At 41.2% G+C, this 23,217-nt stretch overlaps 2 protein-coding genes across 2 annotated transcripts; one reads left to right on the forward strand and one right to left on the reverse strand.

The window, feature by feature from the left end:
• The first annotated feature begins 119 nt into the window (after nt 1–119).
• LOC110536217 (purpurin) lies at nt 120–6,606 on the forward strand. The gene is made up of 8 exons (XM_036936103.2): nt 120–408; nt 983–1,037; nt 1,344–1,442; nt 1,679–3,526; nt 3,724–3,860; nt 4,079–4,191; nt 4,282–4,494; nt 4,800–6,606. The coding sequence occupies exons 4-8, from the start codon at nt 3,410–3,412 to the stop codon at nt 4,808–4,810; spliced, it is 591 nt and encodes a 196-aa protein (XP_036791998.1). The 5' UTR covers nt 120–408; nt 983–1,037; nt 1,344–1,442; nt 1,679–3,409; the 3' UTR covers nt 4,811–6,606.
• Nucleotides 5,539–22,837, reverse strand: idua (alpha-L-iduronidase). The gene is made up of 14 exons (XM_021621848.3): nt 22,452–22,837; nt 21,780–21,920; nt 21,561–21,643; nt 10,384–10,491; nt 10,186–10,281; nt 9,815–10,017; nt 9,444–9,623; nt 9,023–9,239; nt 8,482–8,691; nt 6,636–6,757; nt 6,333–6,458; nt 6,109–6,185; nt 5,941–6,041; nt 5,539–5,833 (listed from the first exon to the last, which is right to left on the reverse strand). The coding sequence occupies exons 1-14, from the start codon at nt 22,598–22,600 to the stop codon at nt 5,733–5,735; spliced, it is 1,914 nt and encodes a 637-aa protein (XP_021477523.3). The 5' UTR covers nt 22,601–22,837; the 3' UTR covers nt 5,539–5,732.
• Nucleotides 22,838–23,217: the final 380 nt, after the last annotated feature.

Genomic DNA, 23,217 nt, shown 5'->3' on the forward strand with positions numbered 1-23,217 from the left:
AGGTTTTTGGTCTTAATGTAAGGTTAGGATTAGGCATAAAATTAGCAGTGTGGTTGAGGTTAGGATTAGGTTTAAAAATTGATTTTTAAAAAGAGACATTGTAGAAATAGAAATGTCCTTGACATTGTGGCTTTGATAACGCTATACGGGATCATTGGGACTGTTTCATTACAGTATTTTCAATGGTTTAATCCATGATTAAGGTTAGGTAAGGGTTATGGTTAAAGGGAGGGACATCCCAAGGATTCCAGATAGCGCTAACAAAATTAGACACCGGCAATTTCCCACAATCCTTTTCATCAGTAGAGTGACCTCTGGTGCTGTTGTTGTGCAAAAATTTCGGAGCAGGCTAACCAACACAAACCAGCAGCAATGGTCCCTCCAGTGGCAGTGTCACCGCTTATTAAGGTTTGTGGCAACACATTTGTGTAACATGCTGTTGAAAGTAGTTTTGTTTAAAAATAAATCGTGAATTGTTTCCTAATTTGCAGCGAATAAGTTGCATAACAATGCTGCATTGTCCAAGACCTCTGCCAAACTCAAGACAGCTGGCTAACTAACAACCTAGCTAGTGGAATAATGAATAACGTTAGCTAGCTACATTTTCAACACATAGCTATTACTTCCAAACCTGCAATCATTTGCGCATGTTATGCATCAGCTGACAGCTTTGACATTGCATGCAGATTGTTGTTGTGGACTACCAAGTGGCGCAGCGGTCTACCCTGGTTCGATTCCAGGCTGTATCACAACTGGCCGTGATTGGGAGGCCCATAAGGCGGTGCACAATTGGCCCTGCGTCGTTGGGATTTGGCCGGGGTAGGCCGTCATTGTAAATAAGAATTTGTTCTTAACTGGCTTGCCTAGTTAAATAAATGTGAAATAAAAAAGCCCGTGAATTAGCTAGCGTTTGTCTAATGTTAGCATTAAATAATTGCCTGAGTGATACTGTCTGATATGCGTAATTTGTTTCTCATTACAGACCGCAAGGTACTCAGCGTTGTTAGCTGGTATAGTATTTGGCAAGAGGAGATATGGTGAGTTGTGAACCTTGAATAAAGGTTTTGCATTGACTCTAACTGTGCAGACAGGCGGCATGCCGTATGGACGCCTCAGGTGGTGGCATACAGTACAAATGTCCTATACTGTGGCCACAGACTAACATTAGCTAAACTAGCAACCTTAACATTGAAGCCATGCAGACACTGACCTCCAACTTGTTGAAAACCTGCAATAACATAGGATTCTTCATAGTTCTAAACATAACATATGATGTTTGATTTTTTTTTCAAAAGTAATTCCATTTTAAGTTTTGATTTTAACACCCTCTAAATTAATTTCAGATGAACTAAAGCCTATTGCTGCAGAGGAACGAAGGATTGAGGAAGAGGAGAAGAAGGTTCGTGAAGAACAAGAGAAAATTGCCAAGGCGCTAGCAGAAGGTAAACGTCCATGTTTGTTTTTAAGAGTTTACTGGCAAATTTGCTCTCATGTTTGTTCTTTTAAGTAAACACATTTGTATGCTTAGATATATGTCCAATAGGTCTTTTGCATGTTCTATAGGAATAGCCTGAATAACAACATATGGCAGTAAAAACAGCTGCTTCATTTTATTAAACACTTGATTGTTTCTGTATAGAAACTTGACACCTACTTTTTTTCTGGTCTCTCACTACAGCCAGTGAAGAGTCGATTTTGAAATGAGCTGGCACTGGGAGAAGTTACTGTGAAGCTCTTCACACTGCTCCTGTATTTTTCCACTCTTATTTTCCTGGATATACTTGGTCCAAAACTCTCCAGCACAGTTATTTTACTGACGTGTGCACTCTAACCGATAAACCCTCACTTGGTCTGGAGACCAAATCTATTTTTTTGTAGTCATTTACATGGCATATAAAATAATGGCTTGCTATTTGGATTCAACTGTAATATCACAAATGCAGTATTGTAAGTAAAGTTAAATGTTTGTACCCTTGTTACACACCCTCATGACAATGTCATACATACTACTTGATAAATAAATGGTAAATATTTATTCTGTCTTTGAATCATCATTCTTTCATCCTTTCTCCATTTTCCTTGCACTTGCTTCAATAACTTATTTTTTTGTCACACTTCCTTTGTTTTTGAGTAATGGATATGCTATTATGGATCCCCCCCCCCCCCCCTAGTCTACACTATGAAGCGTCATTCATCAACCATCAACTCTAATATTTGTTCTTTCTAATCTTCTGGACATTAAAACTGAAGCTACATGAAACAAACATTATTACATGAAACAAGATCGTACTGTTCTGTGTCATGGCCATGCACGTAAATGGGACGACTGTGGTCTGCTGTCATGACTGGAGTGGAGCAGACCCTTGACCAGGCACTGTGTTGTCATGGCCGAAAGCCAAAGGTGCCAAGACGCAGTCATTCAAGCTCATCCCCAGGCAACAATGACAGAAGTGGTTAATAATATAAAAAGACAAAAGCTTTATTTGTCAACTATTTATATTATCTATAGTGTACAGTATATATTAGCAAGGGATGATCCAATGAATGGCCTTGCTCACTGAAATAATTTTCAGAAATGACACTTATGCACCCATTTCACCTGGCGTCAACCCTCTTGTAATGTGCTTCAGCGGTCTGTCCAAGAACATTTTGTCTGGGATTACAAACTGGTGCAACAGATCATGTTACTTAACCCAGGGGCATTAACAGTCCCACGTGGACTGTTAATTTCATAAAGCATGTATTCTTACAATTGAATAATTGTTTACTCTTCAACTGCCTGAACTTGATATCCAATCCCTAATTATTAATCATTGTTCAATGAATATGTTACCAACTGATAAGACATGCATGTAATTTATTTCCATTTAATTTCCATGTCACTAAAGAACTAATACCTTGGTGTTGCCATGCCCATATGTAAACAGTACTTTGGCTTGGCTAAGGTAAACTAATTCCCTAGATGTGCTTTCTCTGTGTTTAGACTAGAAAATACCCTTGCTACAATTACATAAAGCCATTTCATTGTGTATGGGAGAGTGCAACAGTTTTTGGGTAGGATTTTGTTAACTGGATTAGTAATAGATTAAGATTTAACCCTCCACTTAGGACCAAGATGTGAAAATAATCAGTGAGCTCGTCTGTGCCTTGTGTATATAAGGATCCTAGACAGAAGAGAAATGCATACCTGCAACTTCATTGAAGCTTAACCTCTTGCTTTGTTCCTGAAAAGGTACATTTTAGCTATTTTTCATGGGAATGTTAAAATGTTGCTGTGAATATGTTTATGTTATGGGCTTTTTATAAAAATGTAGTTACCAATTGAGAGGACCAGCTATTGTGCTTTATCAAAATATTGATTTGTTTTTATTACATATGAAGTTATACTTATGGAATTTCTCCTCTAGAAATGGACTTCCATATGCTGGCCCTTGTGGTGGTGCTCCTGGCGGGTCTGGAGCAGAGTTGGGCTGCCTCCTGTGTGGTGGACAGCTTCAATGTCAAGGAGGACTTTGACCCCAAGAGAGTGAGTAAAACAAACAGTCGTCTATAGAAGACCAAGCTGTCCTGCAAGGCCCTACATCTGTTTTTATGTGCTAGCGCCACAGTACACAGCTAGAAAAAAATTGTTGCAACACTCCTGCTCCAGTATGGAGGAAATAATAATTGCCTAGGCTACCTGCAAGGCTCTTCAACCAAACAGTTTATCTGTGTGTGCTCCAGTACGCAGGGAAGTGGTACGCTCTGCAGAAGAAGGACCCTGAGGGACTGTTCCTCCAGGACAACATCTCAGCTGAGTACACGATCGGTGACGACGGCTCCATGGTCGCCTCCTCCAAGGGACGTGTCACACTTTTTGGGTAAGAGCTGCCTGAAGGTTATTTCTGGTGAAATGGTAATAGTCTTAATAGTAGTCTTAAAAGTAGTAATAGTCTTAAATTGAACATGGCTTTCCGAATCTGTGTATAAGGGTCAAACTGAAAACCTTACATCTACTACATGTTTGTAACTTAAAGCCATTTTACATGAATACTGTATCTATGATAAGTTGATTGGAAATACTTTCCCCTATTTACAGATTCTGGGTTGTGTGCGCTGACATGGCTGCCCAGTACACTGTGCCAGACTCTGCCAACCCTGGAAAGATGTTCATGAACTACCAGGGCCTGGCCAGCTATCTGTCCAGCGGAGGTACGTCTACTAAATATACCGTTATACACAAATACACTACACAAATACACATATGCGCACGATACTCACAATACTCTCCTCTTCTCTCAGGTGACAACTACTGGGTGATTGACACCGACTATGACAACTATGCCATCACATATGCCTGCCGTACCCTGAAGGACGATGGAAGCTGTGAGGATGGATACTCCCTGATATTCTCCCGTAACCCCCGTGGCCTGCCACCAGCCATCCAGAGGAGCATTCGCGCCAAGCAGGAAGAGATCTGCATGGCCGGACAATTTGAGCCCGTGCTGCAGTCTGGTATGGGTTACATTTTTCATATTTTATTTATAAAGCCCTTACATCAACAATAGTTATGAAATGCTTTATAGTAATCCGGACTACACCATCAAAGAGGAAGGATCAGTGTTGTCTGCATTACTGTAAATGCTGAGTGCCGCCTTTACAAACATTCACTGAGAGTTACTTAGCTCATCTCCTACTCAACAAATATTTATTACCAGCATAAATGTGCTTTCTACAACTAAAGCAAATGTTTATTTTTGGGATGTCCAACAAATTTAGCATCCCAGTTGACCCTCTTCTGATTTTTCTCTGCTCAACAGGAGCTTGCTGAATGTCTACTATGAAGGAACTTGTGCTGCCAAGGGATCCCTACAACGTGCTGGCTTGGACAGAGATATTTACTGATGACTGAAGAGGGAAATCGCATAAGATTTTTTTTCTATAAATTATATTATGCCCCTCATGTACAGTACCAGTCAAAAGTTTGGACACCTACTTTATTTTCTACATTGTAGAAGACATCAAAACTATGAAATAGCACATATGGAATCATATAGTAACCAAAAAATGTTAAACAAATCAAAATATATTGAATGGAAAAGCATTCCAAGTGAAGCTGGTTGAGAGAATGCCAAGTGTGCAAAGCTGTCGAAGGTTAAATGTAGCAACTTTGAAGAATCTAAAATCTTTTGATTTGTTTAACACTTTTTTGGTTACTACATGATTCCATATGTGTTCTTTCATAGTTTGCCTTCACTATCATTCTACAATGTAAAAATTGAGTAGGTGTCAACATTTGACTGGTACTGTATATAAAAGTAATTGTACATTTGAGCATGACGCCTGCACCAATCCAATGGAGGTAGACTCTACATCACAGAAATACCTATATGAATATTAACACCACTATGTTATTGCTCCTTCACTGTTCATCAGTTTGTGTTGGCAACAATAGAGTTTAAAGAAACTTAGTTGGCTTGGTGAGTACATTGTCCAGGGGAAAAACATGAGCATTCTAATGTTATCACTGTCATGAGCATCATGAGCATTAAAAAAATATTCAAAATGGTAAAAGTTTTACTTATTGATTGTGAAATTACAAAATATTTGTATGGAAAAATTATTCCATGTAAACAAACATTTCAGACTAAGTCAATAATGCCGATTATATTTTCTGAAAGTAAACATTTTACAAAAAAAATATGCTTTTGTACAATCAGTCATGGTACCATGTAGGAAACACTAGTTAACTTCTAGTTTTCCTCTGAATATTTCTCAGTCAGTGAATATTCTCCAGTTCTTCCCCAGTAGTCCACAGCTCGTACTCTGTAGCTACCACTAACCTCCAGGTTTTCTGTAATCAAATGACACATTTTCAAATGTGAATCCACAATGCTTAATACAGGCCAACTATTGCATAAGATCACAAAAGACAGTTTGAACTTTCTAATCCATTTTTACCTGGTGAATATACATAGGACGTGAAAATGGTATCCCGGGTGTTTACCCTCTTGAATTCTTCCTGGTCTTTGGAGAACTCCACCTCAAATGTCTTAATGCACCTACAAATAAAATAAGACATGTCAACTCACCACTAAGTAGAAGAGCCCCCCCAAAAAAAGTACTTACTTGGAATTTACACAATCATCTTTCCACACAATCATAACTTGGCTTTTTGTGATGCTGATGAATCGCAATCCATTCACCTTATAGGAGATCAATAAAATACAGTTAGGGTATTGATGATTTAACAGGACAGTTTGAAAATACCATCCTAAGAAATGATAGACAAATTAATCACCAAGGTGTGGATAATACTGTCATCAAAGCCCATGTCAGCTGGTGGCACTGACCTGGTCTGGCGTGGCCTTGGGCTGGGCACACACATGTATGAGGAGGACAGAGGGCACATAGAGCTTGGCCCACATGGTCAGGATGCCTTCAGCAGGGAAGGGCAGAGGTCCATCCACCTGAGGATCCTAGGGTTAAATCAACAAACCATTCAGCTCAGCTACAATGGCTGTAGTTCATTCCATAAAAAAACTGACCATGTTCATACATTGCTGTCACTTAAAAATAAGAGGAATTTATGATGTGATTGACTGAAATACAAGCTTAGTTATTTGAGAGAAATGTTATTTTCATTTTCTTTGTACCTCAATGTTCCTCAGCTGTCTGAACTGCTCTGCTGTGGGGTAGTCTGGGCTGCCCATGCTCTGCCACAGCTGGGATGGGTTGGTCACATTGTTGTCCAGGTAATATGTTACATACACAAGTCCTAAAGTCAATCACAATTCATGAAACTGCTGAAGTCACTATTTTGCTCATCTACTAACACAGTTCAAATCCAATACTTACGGAACTGATAATACATTTTAATCCAACCGCAATTTTGTTTGCAACATCAAAGAAACATTTAAAGTTGATTATATACAGTGCTTTCAGAAAGTATTCAAACTCCTTGACTTTATCCACATTTTGTTACGTTACAGCCTTATTCTAAAATGTATTCAATTGTTTTTGTGTCAATATACATACTACCCCATAATGATAACACAAAATGTTTTTAGAAATGTTTGCTCATTTATTACAATTAAACTGAGACATCACATTTACATAAGTATTCAGACCCTTTACTCCACACCTTTGGCAGCGATTACAGCATTGAGACTTCTTGGGTATGACGCTACAAGCTTGGTACACTTGTATTTTGGGAGTTTCTCTGCAGATCCTCTCAATCTCTGTCAGGTTGGATGGGGAGCATTGCTGCACAGATATTTTCAGGTCTCTCCAGAGATGTTCGATCGGGTTAAAGTCCGGACTCTGGCTGGACCACAAGAACATTCAGAAACTTGTCCCGAAGCCACTCCCTGCATTGTCTTGGCTGTGTGCTTAGGGTCGTTGTCCTGTTGGAAGGTGAACCTTAGCCCCAGTCTGAGGTCCTGAGCACTCTGGAGCAGGTTTTCATCAAGGATCTCTCTGTACTTTGTTCCGTTTGTCTTTGCCTCGATCCTGACTAGTCTCCCAGTCCCTGCCACTGAAAAAGGTCCCTACAGCATGATGCCGCCACCACCATGCTTCACCGTAGGGATGGTGCCAGGTTTCCTCCAGAAATGGCAATTGGCATTTAGGCCAAAGAGTTGAATCTTGGTTTCATCAGACCAGAGAATCATGTTTCTCATGGTCTGAGAGTCTTTAGGTGTCTTTTGGAAAACTCAAAGCAGGCTGTCATGAGCCTTTTACTGAGAAGTGGTTTCCGTCTGGCCACTCTACCATAAAGCCTGATTGGTGGAGTGCTACACAGATGCTTGTCCTTCTGGAAGGTTCTCCCATCTCCACAGAGGAGCTCTGTCAAAGTGACCATTGGATTCTTCTTCACCTCCCTGACCAAGGCCTTTCTCCTCCGATTGCTCAGTTTGACCGGGCGGACAGCTCTAGGAAGAATCTTGGTGGTTTCAAACTTCTTCCGTTTAAGAATGATGGAGGCCACTGTTCTTGGGAACCTTCCATGCTGCAGACATTTTTTGGTACACCTCCCCAGATCTGTGCCGACACAATCCTATCTCGGAGCTCTGCGGAGAATTCCTTTGACATCATGGCTTTGTTTTGTGGAACCTTATATAGACAGATGTGTGCCTTTCCAAATCATGTTAAATAAATTGAATTTACCACAAGTGGACTCCAAGTTGTAAAAATGTCAAGGATGATCAATGGAAGCAGGATGCACCTAAGCTCAATTTCGAGTCTCATAGAAAAGTGTCTGATTTACATAAGTATTATGGTATGTTATTTTATTTTTATACATTTGCAAAGACTTCTAAAAATCTGTTTTCGCTTTGTCATTATGGGGTATTGTGTGTAGATTTAGGATTTTTTATTCAATCCATTTTAGAATAAGGCTGTAATGTAACTGGAAAAATGGAAGAGGTCTGAATTCTTTCTGAATGTACTCTACATATGAAGTAAAACTTAGTCCTGATTCAGACATCCGTCAACACCCACCTTGCTGTCCTGTGAATCCTTTGAGAGAGACCCTAATGAGGTCGGTGGTGGTAGATGTGCTGGTGTCATCGCTGTTATAGATCAGCACAGTGGCTTGCCAGCTGTCAGAGGTCCAGGACATGAGGGGGTCATGGGTGCTGGCAAGGATCCCCACGGTGTTGTTGTCGGTCCCCCCAACCTCCACAACCTCAGACAGTACTTGAGTCTCTCCTTTTTGCAAAACAATAATAAACATAATTTCATAAAGTTAGAACATCTGGGTAGACAGATTAAGTCCCACCTAAATTTGATGGGAAAAAGCAAGAACTGTTCTATACCTTATCACTACAAGAAAAGACAACAGCTATTGAAAATAACTACTTATTTATTATTATTTGTTTATGTGTAACTATTGTTTTTGTCACAATGCTTTGCTCTATCTTGGCCAGGTCGCAGTTGTAAATTAAAACTTCTTCTCAACTGGCCTACCTGGTTAAATAAAGGTGACGTAAATAAATAGAGCGAGCAGCCCCATGACGGTCACTACAGGAGAGAGCCTCACCTAGCAGAGCAAGCAGCCCCATGACGGTCAGTATAGGCTTCCGGAGCAGCTGGACATGGGGGGGCTGGGTGTTGTTGATCTGGAAACGGGCCGTCAGGGTGCGCTGGGTGAACGGATGAGGGTGGTAGCTGAGAAATGCATTGTCATTGCTTAGCAGGGTGTAGTTGATGGTGTTGTTCTGGTCAGACAACAGCAGGTCCTGGTGTTGGGAGATCACCTGGTGGACAGCAGGGTTCGGGTCAATTCCATTTCAATACAGTCAATTCAATAAGCACAGTATACTGAAATTCCAATTCCAATGTTCCTCAATGCATTTCAATGAGGAAAGTTTGGAATTTAAATGGAATTGACCCCAAACCTGATGGACATAGGAGATAACAATCAGGACAGATAACAGACAAGTCAGTTAACTGTTTCATACCTTGACCACCATGGCTGCATATGTCACATCAGCCCTCCACGCCAGAGGTTTGGACCAGCCCACTAATGGATCAGCCTCATCATTGTAAACTGGCAGAGTTTGGAAGAGAGGGAAATGCTCCTGGATCTCTCTCACTGTCTGGATCTCCTGTTCCATGATGGGTAACGAATAGCCTCCACCCTGAAAGAAAGCAAAACCTAAACTTGAACTGAGTCTCACAAGCCCAAGCCAGTTTTCATCCTGAAACTGAGTGCTTCACTTGTCAGGATTAGGCACTGTTCTCTTGTTAGGAGACTAGAGTCAGACAGAATAATTGTTAAAACATAGTAATGAAGGTGTGCAGTTTACACACACCACGGTCCCAGGCCCACCTTTTTGTGCAGGGCGATGTAGTCCAGCCGCACCCCTGTCTCCCCAGTGAAGAAATTGGTGCCATTGTAGCAGTGCTGCAGCATAGCCCAGCAGTAGGGGGAGTGTGGTGGGGTGTGGCAGGAGTCTCCTGGACCGCCCAAGCGCAGGGCCCTACTGGCAGCCCGCAGGCCCTCAGAACAGGCATCATAGTAGTTCAGGAACCCTGGAGGTGGAAGCAGACCAATAGCCTCTAGTAGGTGCTGAGATACAGACCACATACAAATTATTATTCATCAAATGAGATTATATTATGCTTTCTTTCAATTCCTTACAGAAAGTATGATGGTACAGGACTGATGCCACCTGTCGGAATATTTTTACGTTTTTATACCTTGGATAGACACAGTGACGTTGTCAAAGTCATGATTGTTCGGTTCATTCCATGTTTCAAAGTTCCACAGAGATACACTTCCCAAGCCATACTTCTCTGTAATTCAGGAGGAATAGTGTTAGTGAGTATACCATTTATATGATCCATAAGATTACATGGGTTACTGTGTGTTCACCTATCACTGAACAGTATACTCACCAATATACCTCTTTGCAATGAGATGCACCAGGTTTCTCCACTCCACCACCTGCATTTTGTCTTCAAAGTTGGTGAAGTAGTTGTTCACACTGCCCATCAATTCAAAACCTGGAACAAACAAGTAGAAAAAAACCTCAATATGAACCATAGTCAAAAAGAAAAATACTACTGAGAAAGCATATACTGAACAAAAATAAATGCAACATGTAAAGTTTTGGTTCCATGAGCTGAAATAAGATCCCAGACATTTTCCATACACACAAAACATTTATTTTTCTCAACTTTTTTTTTTTACATCCCTGTTAGTGAGCATTTATCTTTTGCCAAGATAATCCATCCCCCTGAATGGTATGGCATATCAAGAAACTGATTAAACAGCATGGTCATTACACAGGTGCATCTTGTGCTGGGGACAATAAAAGGCCACTCTAAAATGTGCAGTTTTGTCACAAAGTACAAGGCCACAGATGTCTCAAGTTGAGGGAGCATGCAATTGGTATGTCCACCAGATCTGCTGCAAGATAATTTCATGTTAATTTCTCTACCATATGCCGCCTCTAACGTCATTTTAGAGAATTTGGCAGTACGTCCAACCGGCCTCACAACTCCAGACCACTTGTAACCACGCCAGCCTAGGACCTCCACATCCAGCTTCTTCACTTGCGGGATCATCTGAGACCATCACCCGGGCAACTGAAGAATTTCTGCACAAGCTGTCAGGGAAGCTCATCTGCGTGCTCTTCATCCTTACCAGAGTGTTGACATGACTGCAAATCGGCGTCGTATCCAACTTCAGTGGGCAAATGCTCACCTTTGATGGCCGCTGGCACACTGGAGAAGTGTGCTCTTCACAGATGAATCCCGGTATCAACTGTACCGGGCAGATGGTAGACAACGTGTATTGTGCCGTGTGGACGGGCAGTTTGCTGATGTCAATGTTGTGAACAGAGTGCCCCTTGGTGGTGGGGTTATGGTATGGGCTGGCATAAGCTACGGACAACAAGCACAATTGCATTTTATCGATGGCAATTTGAATGGAAAGAGATACCGTGACGAGATCCTGAGGCCCATTGTCGTGCCATTCATCTGTTGCCATCATCTCATGTTTCAGCATGATAATGCATAATCCCATGTCACAAGGATCTGTACACAATTCCTGGAATATGAAAATGTCCCAGTTCTTCCGTGGCCTGCACACTCACAAGACATGTAAGCCATTGAGCATGTTTGGGATACTCTCTCACACATATACATATACACACACACACACATATACATATATATACATATATATATATACACATATATACATATATATATATACACATATATACATACATATATATATATATATATATATATATATATATATATATATATATATATATAGTGCCTTGCGAAAGTATTCGGCCCCCTTGAACTTTGCGACTTTTTGCCACATTTCAGGCTTCAAACATAAAGATATAAAACTGTTTTTTGTGAAGAATCAACAACAAGTGGGACACAATCATGAAGTGGAACGACATTTATTGGATATTTCAAACTTTTTTAACAAATCAAAAACTGAAAAATTGGGCGTGCAAAATTAGAGATACAGAGATACTGTTGTGAAGAAGTTTAAAGCCGGATTTGGATACAAAAAGATTTCCCAAGCTTTAAACATCCCAAGGAGCACTGTGCAAGTGATAATATTGAAATGGAAGGAGTATCAGACCACTGCAAATCTACCAAGACCTGGCCGTCCCTCTAAACTTTCAGCTCATACAAGGAGAAGACTGATCAGAGATGCAGCCAAGAGGCCCATGATCACTCTGGATGAACTGCAGAGATCTACAGCTGAGGTGGGAGACTCTGTCCATAGGACAACAATCAGTCAGTCGTATATTGCACAAATCTGGCCTTTGGATGGAAGGCCAGATATGGAAGAGTGGCAAGAAGAAAGCCATTTCTTAAAGATATCCATAAAAAGTGTTGTTTAAAGTTTGCCACAAGCCACCTGGGAGACACACCAAACATGTGGAAGAAGGTGCTCTGGTCAGATGAAACCAAAATTGAACTTTTTGGCAACAATGCAAAACGTTATGTTTGGCGTAAAAGCAACACAGCTGAACACACCATCCCCACTGTCAAACATGGTGGTGGCAGCATCATGGTTTGGGCCTGCTTTTCTTCAGCAGGGACAGGGAAGATGGTTAAAATTGATGGGAAGATGGATGGAGCCAAATACAGGACCATTCTGGAAGAAAACCTGATGGAGTCTGCAAAAGACCTGAGACTGGGACGGAGATTTGTCTTCCAACAAGACAATGATCCAAAACATAAAGCAAAATCTACAATGGAATGGCCAAGTCAAAGTCCAGACCCGAATCCAATCGAGAATCTGTGGAAAGAACTGAAAACTGCTGTTCACAAATGCTCTCCATCCAACCTCACTGAGCTCGAGCTGTTTTGCAAGGAGGAATGGGAAAAAATGTCAGTCTCTCGATGTGCAAAACTGATAGAGACATACCCCAAGCGACTTACAGCTGTAATCGCAGCAAAAGGTGACGCTACAAAGTATTAACTTAAGGGGGCTGAATAATTTTGCACACCCAATTTCTCAGTTTTTGATTTGTTAAAAAAGTTTGAAATATCCAATAAATGTCGTTCCACTTCATGATTGTGTCCCACAGTTTTATATCTTTGTTTGAAGCCTGAAATGTGGCAAAAGGTCGCAAAGTTCAAGGGGGCCGAATACTTTCACAAGGCACTGTGTGTGTGTGTGTGTGTGTGTGTGTGTGTGTGTGTGTGTGTGTGTGTGTGTGTGTGTGTATATATATATATATATATATATATATATATATATATACACACACACACACTTCTCAAAAAAATAAAGGGAACACTAAAATAACACATCCTAGATCTGAATGAATTAAATATTCTTATTAAATACTTTTTTCTTTACATAGTTGAATGTGCTGACAACAAAATCACTCGTGGGTAGCGGAATTACTTTGGCTTCCATCCAGGCCTGAGGACATCTTGGCTTAGATGAAAAATATGACGTATAGGAGTGGCTATAGAGTCAGCTACCATTCTCAATAGCTTTCCATCTAAGTTGTCAATGCCAGGAGGTTTGTCATTATTGATCGCTAACAATCGTTTTCCCACCTCTCCAACACTAACGTTACAAAATTTAAACTCGCAATGCTTTTCTTTCATTATTTGTTTTTTAATGCATGAATAAAATTGTTGACTGTTAGTTATTCAAAATTCAAAAGGCACTCGCACATCTGAGCAATCTCTTTTGCAGGTGCATGGCAACAGTTTAACAAGATGAAGGAGAAAGGAAACCGCACACTGCTCTTGATAGTATCACCGATCTTTAATAAGCTTACATATCGGCCTCACGGCCTTCGTCAGAGCTTTTGTGATTTTTAAAAAAATTTCACCCTTATGTAGACCTAGCCCCTCTCGAAGAAAGTGTATAAAGAAGATGTTTTAAACACATCTGTAAAACCACAATGAGGACATATCAAGTTTTCATTAATCATTGGGTACATCTTACGAAGAACATCAGAGTAATCTTAAACAGGGACATAATTAATGTTCAAATTCACAACATAACATAACTGACTGTTAGTTGTTGACATTTTCTGCCTAAGTTTGCCAACTTAAAACATATATACAGTGGGGAGAAGTATTTGATACACTGCCGATTCTGCAGGTTTTCCTACTTACAAAGCATGTAGAGTTCTGTAATTTTTATCATAGGTACACTTCAACTGTGAGAGACGGAATCTAAAACAAAAATCCAGAAAATCACATTGTATGATTTTTAAGTAATTAATTTGCATTTTATTGCATGACATAGGTATTTGCTACATCAGAAAAGCAGAACTTAATATTTGGTACAGAAACCTTTGATTGCAATTACAGAGATCATACGTTTCCTGTAGTTCTTGACCAGTTTTGCACACACTGCACCAGGGATTTTGGCCCACTCCTCCAGACAGACCTTCTCCAGATCCTTTAGGTTTCGGGCTGTTGCTGGGCAATACAGACTTTCAGCTCCCTCCAAATATTTACTATTGAGTTCAGGTCTGGAGACTGGCTAGGCCACTCCAGGACCTTGAGATGCTTCTTACGGAGCCACTCCTTAGTTGCCCTGGCTGTGTGTTTCAGGTAGTTGTCATGCTGGAAGACCCAGCCATGACCCATCTTCAATGCTCTTACTGAGGGAAGGAGGTTGTTGGCCAAGATCTCGCAATACATGGCCCCATCCATCCTCCCCTCAATACGGTGCAGTTGTCCTGTCTCCTTTGCAGAAAAGCATCCCCAAAGAATGATGTTTCCACCTCCATGCTTCACGGTTGGGATGGTGTTCTTGGGGTTGTACTCATCCTTCTTCTTCCTCCAAACACGGCGAGTGGAGTTTAGATCAAAAAGCTCTATTTTTGTCTCATCAGACCACATGACCTTCTCCCATTCCTCCTCTGGATCATCCAGATGGTCATTGGCAAACTTCAGACAGGCTTGGACATGCGCTGGCTTGAGCAGGGGGACCTTGCATGCGCTGCAGGATTTTAATCCATGACAGAATAGTGTGTTACTAATGGTTTTCTTTGAGGCTGTGGTCCCAGTTCTCTTCAGGTCATTGACCAGGTCCTGTCGTGTAGTTCTGGGCTGATCCCTCACCTTCCTCATGATCACCCCACGAGGTGAGATCTTGAATGGAGCCCCAGACAGAGGGTGATTGACCGTCATCTTGAACTTCTTCCATTTTCTAATATTTGCGCCAACAGTGGTTGCCTTGAGTTCAAACAGGTGCAGTTAATACAGGTAATGAGTGGAGAACAGGAGGGCTTCTTAAAGAAAAACTAACAGGTCTGTGAGAGCCGGAATTCTTACTGGTTGGTAGGTGATCAAATACTTATGTCATGCAATAAAATGCAAATTAATTACTTAAAAATCATACAATGTGATTTTCTGGATTTTTGTTTTAGATTCCGTCTCTCACAGTTGAAGTATACCTATGATAAAAATGACAGACCTCATGCTTTGTAAGTAGGAAAACCTGCAAAATCGGCAGTGTATCAAATACTTGTTCTCCCCACTGTATATATACTGTATTTCACCTTTATTTAACCAGGTATGCCAGTTGAGATCAAGTACTCATTTACAACTGCGACCTGGTCAAGATAAAGCAAAGCAGTAGGACAAAAACAACAACACAGAGTTACACATAAACAAACGTACAGTCAATAACACAATCGAAAAATCTATGTACAGTGTGTGCAAATGTAGAATATTAGGGAGGTAAGGCAATAAATAGGCCATAGAGGCGAAATAATTACAATTTAGCATTAACACTGGAGTGATAGATGTGCAGACGATGATGTGCAAGTAGAGATACTGGGGTGCAAAAGAGCAACAAGATAAATAACAATATGGGGATGAGGTAGTTGGGTGTGCTATTTACAGATTGGCTGTGTACAGGTACAGTGATTGGTAAACTGCTCTGCTTTGATGCTTAAAGTTAGTGAGGGAGATATAAGTCTCCAGCTTCATTAATTTTTGCAATTCGTTCCAGTCATTGGGAGCAGAGAACTGGAAGGAAAGGCGGCCAAAGGAAGTGTTGGCTTTGGTGATGGCCAGTGAAATACACTGCTCAAAAAAAGAAAGGGAACACTAAAATAACACATCCTAGATCTGAATGAATTAAATATTCTTATTAAATAAATTTTTCTTTACATAGTTGAATGTTGCTGACAACAAAATCACACAAAATGTTTAAATGGAAATCAAATGTATCAACCCATGGAGGTCTGGATTTGGAGTCACACTCAAAATTAAAGTGGAAAACCACACTACAGGCTGATCCAACTTTGATGTAATGTCCTTAAAACAAGTCAAAATGAGGCTCAGTAGTGTGTGTGTGGCCTCCACTTGCCTGTATGACCTCCCTACAACGCCTGGGCATGCTCCTGATGAGGTGGCGAATGGTCTCCTGAGGGATCTCCTCCCAGACCTGGACTAAAGCATCCGCCGAACTCCTGGACAGTCTGTGGTGCAACGTGGCGTTGGTGGATGGAGCGAGACATGATGTCCCAGATGTGCTCAATTGGATTCAGGTCTGGGGAACGGGCAGGCCAGTCCATAGCATCAATGCCTTCCTCTTGCAGGAACTGCTGACACACTCCAGCCACATGAGGTCTAGCATGGTCTTGCATTAGGAGGAACCCAGGGCCAACCGCACCAGCATATGGTCTCACAAGGGGTCTGAGAATCTCATCTCGGTACCTAATGGCAGTCAGGCTACCTCTGGCGAGCACATGGAGGGCTGTGCGGCCCCCCAAAGAAATGCCACCCCACACTATGACTGACCCAACGCCAAACCGGTCATGCTGGAGGATGTTGCAGGCAGCAGAACGTTCTCCACAGCGTCTCCAGACTCTGTCACGTCTGTCACGTGCACAGTGTGAACCTGCTTTCATCTGTGAAGAGCACATGGCGCCAGTGGCGAATTTGCCAATCTTGGTGTTCTCTGGCAAATGCCAAACGTCCTGCACGGTGTTGGGCTGTAAGCACAACCCCCACCTGTGGACGTCGGGCCCTCATACCATCCTCATGGAGTCTGTGTCTGACCGCTTGAGCAGACACATGCACATTTGTGGCCTGCTGGAGGTCATTTTGGCAGTGCTCCACCTGCTCCTCCTCGCACAAAGGCGGAGGTAGCGGTCCTGCTGCTGGGTTGTTGCCCTCCTACTGCCTCCTCCACATCTCCTGATGTACTGGCCTGTCTCCTGGTAGCGCCTCCATGCTCTGGACACTACGCTGACAGACACAGCAAACCTTCTTGCCACAGCTCGCATTGATGTGCCATCCTGGATGAGCTGCACTACCTGAGCCACTTGTGTGGGTTGTAGACTCCGTCTCATGCTACCACTAGAGTGAAAGCACCACCAGCATTCAAAAGTGACCAAAACATCAGCCAGGAAGCATAGGAACTGAGAAGTGGTCTGTGGTCACCACATGCAGAACCACTCCTTTATTGGGGGTGTCTTGCTAATTGCCTATAATTTCCACCTGTTGTCTATTCCATTTGCACAACAGCATGTGAAATTTGTCAATCAGTGTTGCTTCCTAAGTGGACAGTTTGATTTCACAGAAGTGTGATTGACTTGGAGTTACATTGTGTTGTTTAAGTGTTCCCTTTATTTTTTTGAGCAGTATATATATATATATATATATATATATATATATATATATATATATATATATATATATATATATATATATATATATATATATATATATATATTACATACATACATACATACATACATACATACACACACACACATATACACATATGTATACACACACACACATATATATACATACACACACACATTCATACACACACATACATACATACATACATATGCGTATGTACGTTTTTAGTAGCGTACAAGCAGGTCAGCCACCAGGGGGAGACTCGTTGAAGCCTGGTGACAGACGGAGTATACATCATGAGGCGATGGCTCCATCTGCTGGACGTGCCAGGTCTCGACGGGCTCTCCACCCAGGACTAATTGGGGCTGATTGGGGAGTTCTTGAGTAATCAAGGGCTGATTGCTAACCAGCTGTACAAGCCCCATAAAGCTGCCAGAAGTGCAGCACACAGGGGAGGACTGGAAGAAGTAAGGTGACTTCTGTGTAGTTGAAGACGGTATCCCGGAGAGGGTCTCATAGGGGAGAATTATCCTTTTCTTTTGATTTATTATTTAATAAACGCCCTTGAAACCGAGCTAATCATACTCTGTCCGTGTCTGATCTGTGTAAACGTCTTGACCCAACCTCCTGGTCTGCCACAAGATATATATATATATATACACAGTTGAAGTCAGAAGTTTACATACACTTAGGTTGGAGTTATTAAAACTCGTTTTTCAACCACTCCACAAATTTCTTGTTAAACTATAGTTTTGGCAAGTTAGTTAGGACATCTACTTTGCATAACGCAAGTCATTTTTCCAACAGTTGTTTACAGACAGATTATTTCACTTATAATTCACTGGATCACAATTTCAGTGGGTCAGAAGTTTACATACACTAAGTTGACTGTTCCTTTAAACAGCTTGGAAAATTACAGAAAACGATGTCATGGCTTTAGAAGCTTCTGATAGGCTAATTGACATTATTTGAGTCAATTGGAGGTGTACCTGTGGATGTATTTCAAGGCCTACCTTCAAACTCAGTGCCTCTTTGCTTGACATCATGGGAAAATAAAAATAAATCAGCCAAGACCTCAGAAAACAAGATCTAGACCTCCACAAGTCTGGTTCATCCTTGGGAGCAATTTCCAAATGCCTGAAGGTACCACGTTCATCTGTACAAACAATAGTAGGCAAGTATAAACACCATAGGACCATGCAGCTGTCATACCACTCAGGAAGGAGACACGTTCTGTCTCCTAGAGATGAACGTACTTTGGTGCAAAAAGTACAAATCAATCCCAGAACAACAGCAAAGGACCTTGTGAAGATGCTGGAGGAAACAGGTACAAATGTATCTATATCCACAGTAAAACGAGTCCTAAATCGACATAACCTGAAAGGCCGCTCAGCAAGGAAGAGCCACTGCTCCAAAACTGCAATAAAAAAGCCAGACTACGGTTTGCAACTGCACATGGGGACAAATATGGTACTTTTTGGAGAAATGTCCTCTGGTCTGATGAAACAAAAATAGAACTGTTTGGCCATAATGACCATCGTTATGTTTGGAGGAAAAAGGGGGAGGCTTGCAAGCCGAAGAACACCATCCTAACTGTGAAGCACGGGGGTGGCAGCATCATGCTGTGGGGGTCCTTTGCTGCAGGAGGGACTGGTGCACTTCACAAAATAGATGGCATCATGAGGACGGAAAATCATGTGGATATATTGAAGCAACATCTCAAGACATCAGGCAGGAAGTTAAAGCTTGGTCGCAAATGGGTCTTCCAAATGGACAATTACCCCAAGCATACTTCCAAAGTTGTGGCAAAATGGCTTAAGGACAACAAAGTCAAGGTATTGGAGTGGCCATCACAAATCCCATAGAAAACCTGTGGGCAGAACTGAAAAAGCGTATGCGAGCAAGGAGGCCTGCCAACCTGACTCAGTTACACCAACTCTGTCAGGAGGAATGGGACAAAATTCACCCAACTAATTGTGGGAAGCTTGTGGAAGGCTACCTGACACGTTTGACCCAAGTTAAACAATTCAAAGGCAATGCTACCAAATACTAATAGAGTGTATGTAAACTTCTGACCCACTGGGAATATGATGAAAGAAATAAAAGCTTAAATAAATCACTCTACTATTATTCTGACATTTCACAATCTTAAAATAGTGGTTATCCTAACTGACCTAAGACAGATCATTTTTACCTGGATTAAATGTCAGGAATTGTGAAACACTGAGTTAAATGTAGTTGGCTAAGGTGTATGCAAACTTCTGACTTCAACTATTATATATATATATACAGTGCCTTGCGAAAGTATTCGGCCCCCTTGAACTTTGCGACCTTTTGCCACATTTCAGGCTTCAAACATAAAGATATAAAACTGTATTTTTTTGTGAAGAATCAACAACAAGTGGGACACAATCATGAAGTGGAACGACATTTATTGGATATTTCAAACTTTTTTAACAAATCAAAAACTGAAAAATTGGGCATGCAAAATTATTCAGCCCCTTTACTTTCAGTGCAGCAAACTCTCTCCAGAAGTTCAGTGAGGATCTCTGAATGATCCAATGTTGACCTAAATGACTAATGACGATAAATACAATCCACCTGTGTGTAATCAAGTCTCCGTATAAATGCACCTGCACTGTGATAGTCTCAGAGGTCCGTTAAAAGTGCAGAGAGCATCATGAAGAACAAGGAACACACCAGGCAAGTCCGAGATACTGTTGTGAAGAAGTTTAAAGCCGGATTTGGATACAAAAGGATTTCCCAAGCTTTAAACATCCCAAGGAGCACTGTGCAAGCGATAAAATTGAAATGGAAGGAGTATCAGACCACTGCAAATCTACCAAGACCCGGCCGTCCCTCTAAACTTTCAGTTCATACAAGGAGAAGACTGATCAGAGATGCAGCCAAGAGGCCCATGGTCACTCTGGATGAACTGCAGAGATCTACAGCTGAGGTGGGAGACTCTGTCCATAGGACAACAATCAGTCGTATATTGCACAAATCTGGCCTTTATGGAAGAGTGGCAAGAAGAAAGCCATTTCTTAAAGATATCCATAAAAAGTGTTGTTTAAAGTTTGCCACAAGCCACCTGGGAGACACACCAAACATGTGGAAGAAGGTGCTCTGGTCAGATGAAACCAAAATTGAACTTTTTGGCAACAATGCAAAACGTTATGTTTGGCGTAAAAGCAACACAGCTGAACACACCATCCCCACTGTCAAACATGGTGGTGGCAGCATCATGGTTTGGGCCTGCTTTTCTTCAGCAGGGACAGGGAAGATGGTTAAAATTGATGGGAAGGTGGATGGAGCCAAATACAGGACCATTCTGGAAGAAAACCTGATGGAGTCTGCAAAAGACCTGAGACTGGGACAGAGATTTGTCTTCCAACAAGACAATGATCCAAAACATAAAGCAAAATCTACAATGGAATGGTTCAAAAATAAACATATCCAGGTGTTAGAATGGCCAAGTCAAAGTCCACTGAATCCAATCGAGAATCTGTGGAAAGAACTGAAAACTGCTGTTCACAAATGCTCTCCATCCAACCTCACTGAGCTCAAGCTGTTTTGCAAGGAGGAATGGGAAAAAATGTCAGTCTCTCGATGTGCAAAACTGATAGAGACATACCCCAAGCGACTTACAGCTGTAATCGCAGCAAAAGGTGGCGCTACAAAGTATTAACTTAAGGGGGCTGAATAATTTTGCACGCCCAATTTTTCAGTTTTTGATTTGTTAAAAAAGTTTGAAATATCCAATAAATGTCGTTCCACTTCATGATTGTGTCCCACTTGTTGTTGATTCTTCACAAAAAAATACAGTTTTATATCTTTATGTTTGAAGCCTGAAATGTGGGAAAAGGTCGCAAAGTTCAAGGGGGCCAAATACTTTCGCAAGGCACTGTATATATATATATAAAAGTCACCAGATCAGGTGGGTGAAAGTACTGTACCTGGGAGTAGTCCATTTATCCACAAGAGGTCAATCAGCTGGTCCAGTTGGCTAAAGTTGTACTGGAGTTCTCCTTTGTCAATGCTACAAAACAATACTTTGAATTAGATTAACGCGACATATCACAATGGGATATACAACATACAAAGGTCACTTAACATGTACATATTTGATTTACTAACCCACCTCAAGGCCCTAAAGCAGGCAACCCCATACTCACTGTGCTGTGATCAGCTCCAGCATCCAGTGGATCCGAACCTGCTGAATCCCCCCATGGGGGACTGAGCCCACGTAGGCCAGGTTCAGCTCCTGGTCCCTGCTCAGGTCATACTGGTTGGACTGGGTGTGTGGAAGAGGGGGGCTGGAGAGGGAAAGAAAGCATGTGTTTACAATTAACTGAGTAGTCGGGCAAATTGAGCCACCCATAGGGAATCCCTGTGTTTACCAAAGTCAATCAGATTTAAAAAACAGAAATACACCTTATGGAACAGCGGCCACTGTGAAGAGACACACATACACACGATAAAAACGCACTCTACACACAGATTTGGTATTGTAGATATGCGATAGTAGAGTAGTGGCCTGAGGGAACACAGTTAATGTGTTGTGAAAAGTGTTATAGTAATATTTTACATTTTTTACATTTTTTAGGACCCCCAGAAAGAGTAGCTGCTAATGGGGGTCCTAAATAAATACGAATACGAAATAGCCTATGACAAATAGTTTTTTTGCATGTGGTCCTGCCCTTATTTTAATAATAAGGTAGTTAAAACATTTTTTTTTGTTTTAACACTGTTGCAAAGTGGTCATTGACTAACAGAAAGTAGCCATGGAAGGTAGCATAGCCACAAAATATGACTCTAAAATAAATCAAAAAGGTGCATTATCCTACCAGAAACCAGTGCTCCTCCAGAAATGTTTCAGATGTCCTGATGGCTTTCCGACATCCACTGTGATCTCATATGAAGAGCCTACAGCATTGGGTATTGTCATCAACAATGCAAAGACAAACAAGTTTACAGGATGCATCAAACTGAACATGTTAGCAAGACAGCTAACTCAAGCTACTAACAAAAACGTAGATAAACATAGTCGCACAAGTAATGGCTGCAAATGTTATGACATGACTAGGACCTAGGCATCATCCTTGAAATAAAGGAGCATTTTAAATGATACATCTCAGTACTTCAACGATAGCTAGCTAAGTACAGTAGTTTGTTGTCATACGTCAACGTAACAGTTCCGCTCGCTCAGCTGATTGTGCCGACGTAAAACTCCAGCGACTTTTACTCTTGCCTACTACATTTCTTCGTAGCATAAAAAAATCTAACTCATGAAACAGTTTCCCAGCTTCATCTGGCACAAATTCTGGACGCTAAAGAGGTTGACATAAATCTTAATTTAGAGGATGGTGACATAAAACAGTTGGGAAGTACCTGTTACACCAAGATACCAATGTGGGGATGGTTTTTGCATGTTGTAAATTCCATCTTCATTAGACAAACTTATTTGTGGAGTTATAAATCTAAAGTTAATTAGAAATATAACAAGTCAACACAAGAACTCTGATAACACCCGTGTAGATGTGGAACAGTTTTAGTCTGAAATTTACATACACCTTAGCCAAATACATTTACACTCAGTTTCACAATTCCTGA

Source organism: Oncorhynchus mykiss, chromosome 11 (genome assembly GCF_057628025.1).
Source record: "Oncorhynchus mykiss isolate SJ-2025 chromosome 11, ASM5762802v1, whole genome shotgun sequence".
Lineage (NCBI taxonomy): Eukaryota > Metazoa > Chordata > Actinopteri > Salmoniformes > Salmonidae > Oncorhynchus > Oncorhynchus mykiss.

Bases quoted from the DNA above. Each gene is read 5' to 3' on its own strand.
- LOC110536217 (XM_036936103.2), top strand. From the start codon at position 3,410: ATGGACTTCCATATGCTGGCCCTTGTGGTGGTGCTCCTGGCGGGTCTG. The intron at 3,861-4,078 runs GTAAGAGCTGCC...CCCTATTTACAG, and splicing joins GGACGTGTCACACTTTTTGG to ATTCTGGGTTGTGTGCGCTG. The intron at 4,192-4,281 runs GTACGTCTACTA...CTCTTCTCTCAG, and splicing joins CAGCTATCTGTCCAGCGGAG to GTGACAACTACTGGGTGATT.
- idua (XM_021621848.3), bottom strand. From the start codon at position 22,600: ATGTTCAGTTTGATGCATCCTGTAAACTTGTTTGTCTTTGCATTGTTG. The intron at 6,459-6,635 runs GTACAAAGAAAA...ATTTAACCCTAG, and splicing joins GACAGCTGAGGAACATTGAG to GATCCTCAGGTGGATGGACC. The intron at 5,834-5,940 runs GTAAAAATGGAT...ATTTGATTACAG, and splicing joins GTCCTATGTATATTCACCAG to AAAACCTGGAGGTTAGTGGT.